This window comes from Aureococcus anophagefferens, assembly GCF_000186865.1.
Source record: "Aureococcus anophagefferens unplaced genomic scaffold AURANscaffold_236, whole genome shotgun sequence".
Taxonomy (NCBI): domain Eukaryota; class Pelagophyceae; order Pelagomonadales; family Pelagomonadaceae; genus Aureococcus; species Aureococcus anophagefferens.
This window is the reverse complement of record NW_008705772.1, coordinates 2,653-5,424: the sequence shown is the minus strand read 5'-3', so window position 1 is coordinate 5,424 and position 2,772 is coordinate 2,653. Positions and strand designations below refer to the sequence as shown.

Here is a 2,772-nt window from a genome sequence, read left to right as displayed (position 1 = left end):
GCCTCGGCGGGCTCCGGCGGCGGCCCCCCGCGCTCCGCGGCCTCGGCGCGCGCCGCGGCCTCGGCGCCGGCCTCGGCCGCGGCCGCGAGGTCCGCCTCGAGCGCCGCGACGCGCGCGGCCAGGTCCGCGGCGCCCGCCGCGCGGTCCCGGAGCGCCGCGGCCTCGCGGCAGGAACTTGGCGAGGACGGCCGAGAAGCCGTCGTCGGCGGCGGCCATGCGGCCCTTAACGAGCTGCCCCAGGAGCCCACGATGATGGGCACACCATACTGTTGGACGTCGTGGGGCAAGATGTTGATGATGTCAATGTTGGCACTAGCCTCGCTTGCCGTCGCCGTCCGCGACGGTGCTCGAATCTCGGCCGGCGCATCGCCGCGGCGACGCCGGCGCCATGTCCTACGGCACGGTGGCGACGCGGGAGCCGTCGGGCGCGGTGTCGCTCCAGATCGAGGTGGGCGCGGCGCCCCGCCGGGCGTCGTTCTGGGCCGTGGCCTACATGGTGCTCCTCGGCGACAGCGTGCGCGGCATCTTCTTCCCGACGCTCTGGCCCCTCGTGAGCTCGCTCGGCGGCACGCGCGCGCACCAGGGAATCATCGTCGCCGCGTTCAGCCTCGGCCGCGTGCTCGTGTCGCCGTGGTACGGCGCGCACAGCACGAGGCACGGCTACCGGGGCGTGCTGCTCTTCGCGCACGGCGTCATCGTCGCCGGCGCGCTGCTGTACACGCAGGTCCGGGGCCTCGCGTCGCTCTTCGCCGCGCAGGTCGTCCTCGGCCTCGGCTGCGGCACGCTGGGCGTGACGCGCGCGTACGTCGCCGAGTCCGTGCCGCGCGACCAGCGCACCGTCTACCTCGGGCGCCTCACGGCGATGCAGTACGCCGGGCTCACGACGACGTCCTTCCTCGGGTCGCTCCTCAGCCGCTGCGGCGACGGGCTCGCGGCGCGCTACGGCGGCACGCGCGCGGGCGCGCTCCTGCGCCTCGACGGCCTGACCTTCGCCGCCTACGCGGTGCTCGCCGGCGCGCTCGCCGCCGTCGCGCTCCTGCTCGCGCCGACCTTCGTCGACTTCGTGCCCGCCGCGCGGCCGCCGGCGGCCGCGGCGGCCGCGGGCGCGGCGCCCGCGCCGCTCGCCGCGTCGGACGCGGCCGCGGACCGGCGCCACGCCCGCCTCGTGGCCGTCGGCCTCGTGCTCAACGTCGTCACCAAGGGCTCCATCGGCTGCTACGAGACCCTGGGCGTGTCCTACGCGCAGGCCGAGCTCGGCCTACCGGGCCCGGTCGTCGGCTACTACGTGTCCGCGTCCGGCCTCGTCGGCGTGCTCTTCCTCCTCTCGTTCCGGCCGCTCGGGCGGCTCTTCGACGACGTCGAGCTCGTGCTCTACGGCATCGCGGTCATGGTCGCGTCCTGCGCGCTCATGGTCCGGCCCGTCGCCGCGGCGCTCGGCGGCGGCGACGCGTTCCAGGTCTGGCTCACGGCGCTCTTCGCCATGTACGCCGTCGGCTACCCCGTCGGCCACACGGCCGTCATCGGCTGGTTCTCCAAGGCCATGGGCCGCCGGCCCCAGGGCATGCTCATGGGCCTCTTCGCGTCCGCGGGGTCGCTCGCGCGCATCGTCTTCCCGGTCTGCACGGGCCTCGTCGCCGTGTCCTTCGGCTCCGACGCGGTCTTCGCGACGCTCGCGGCGCTCCTCGGCGCGACGCTCCTCATCATCGCCTACTTCCGGGCGGCGTTCCGCGGCGCGATCGCCTAGGCGCGCCCCGACCCTCGCCGAGACAGAGTAGAGATCGAGGCTGATTTTCCTTTTTTTCGGAAAGTGAACTAACAAGGCCTAGGAGATTATTTTTTTCCGGCCCGGCGAGGCCTAGGGGATTCTTATTGGGCGAACCAGGCCTAGGAGGTTGTTTTTGCCACATTTTGGTTCAACTTGAAGTTTACTTCAACTTTACGGCAAGTTATCTTCTAGGAGATTCTTTTCGGGGCTGCTAAGCCGTGGGAAAGTGACCTTGGGAGCTCGATCTCTACTCTGCGCCTAGACGCCCGGCGCGGCCCGGCGCGCGCGGGGGCGGGGCTCACTTGGCGAGGGCGAAGGTCATGGCCCCCACCTCGACGGCGAGGTTGCCGTCGACGTAGGCGCGGCCCGTGGCCTTGGCGATGCCGAACTTGGCCTTCCAGTTCGTGATCTCGACCTCCATGACGAGCGTGTCGCCCGGCACGACGGGCCGCTTCCACTTGACGCCGTCGACGCCGGCGAAGAAGAAGACGGCGCCGGGCTCGGCGCCCTCCATCTGGAGGCAGACGACGCCCGCGAGCTGCGCGAGGGCCTCGATCTGCATGACGCCGGGCATGATCGGCCGGTCGGGGAAGTGGCCGCCGAACTGCGGCTCGTTGAACGTGATCTGCTTGATCCCGACGGCGGACTCGCCGGGCTCGTAGGCGACGACCTTGTCGACGAGCGCGAAGGGGTAGCGGTGCGGCAGGATCTTCTGCACCTCCTCGAGGGTGAAGACGGTCTCGACGCCCCCCGTGAGGGCGCTGATCTCCTGCGCCGTGGCGCGGAGCGGCGGCGCGACGCGCGTCGGCGCCGGCGCCCGGAACGCCGAGGCCCAGGCCAGGGAGAGGAGGAGCGCGCAGGATGAGCGCATGCTTGTCGCGTGAAGCGGCGGTGCACTGAGCGGTCTGGCGGTGCTGCGCTTGTACGGACGGACGGCGGCCGACGAGAGCAAGGGGTAATAAATAGTAGATTCTAGATTTATATCCCCTTGACGAGAGACGCGTCGG

General features: G+C 71.5%; 2 protein-coding genes across 2 annotated transcripts; one reads left to right on the top strand and one right to left on the bottom strand.

Annotated features, from left to right (window-relative positions):
* Positions 1–388: 388 nt before the first annotated feature.
* AURANDRAFT_68599 (hypothetical protein) lies at positions 389–1,744 on the top strand (the record flags this gene model as incomplete). The annotated part of the gene is made up of 1 exon (XM_009044305.1): positions 389–1,744. One exon carries the CDS (start codon positions 389–391, stop codon positions 1,742–1,744), a length of 1,356 nt encoding a protein of 451 aa, XP_009042553.1.
* A 322-nt stretch (positions 1,745–2,066) lies between these two features.
* On the bottom strand, positions 2,067–2,507 carry AURANDRAFT_17075 (hypothetical protein; the record flags this gene model as incomplete). Its single annotated transcript, XM_009044304.1, has 1 exon — positions 2,067–2,507. A coding segment is annotated over one exon (441 nt), but the record flags the coding sequence as incomplete, so codon positions are not given.
* Positions 2,508–2,772: the final 265 nt, after the last annotated feature.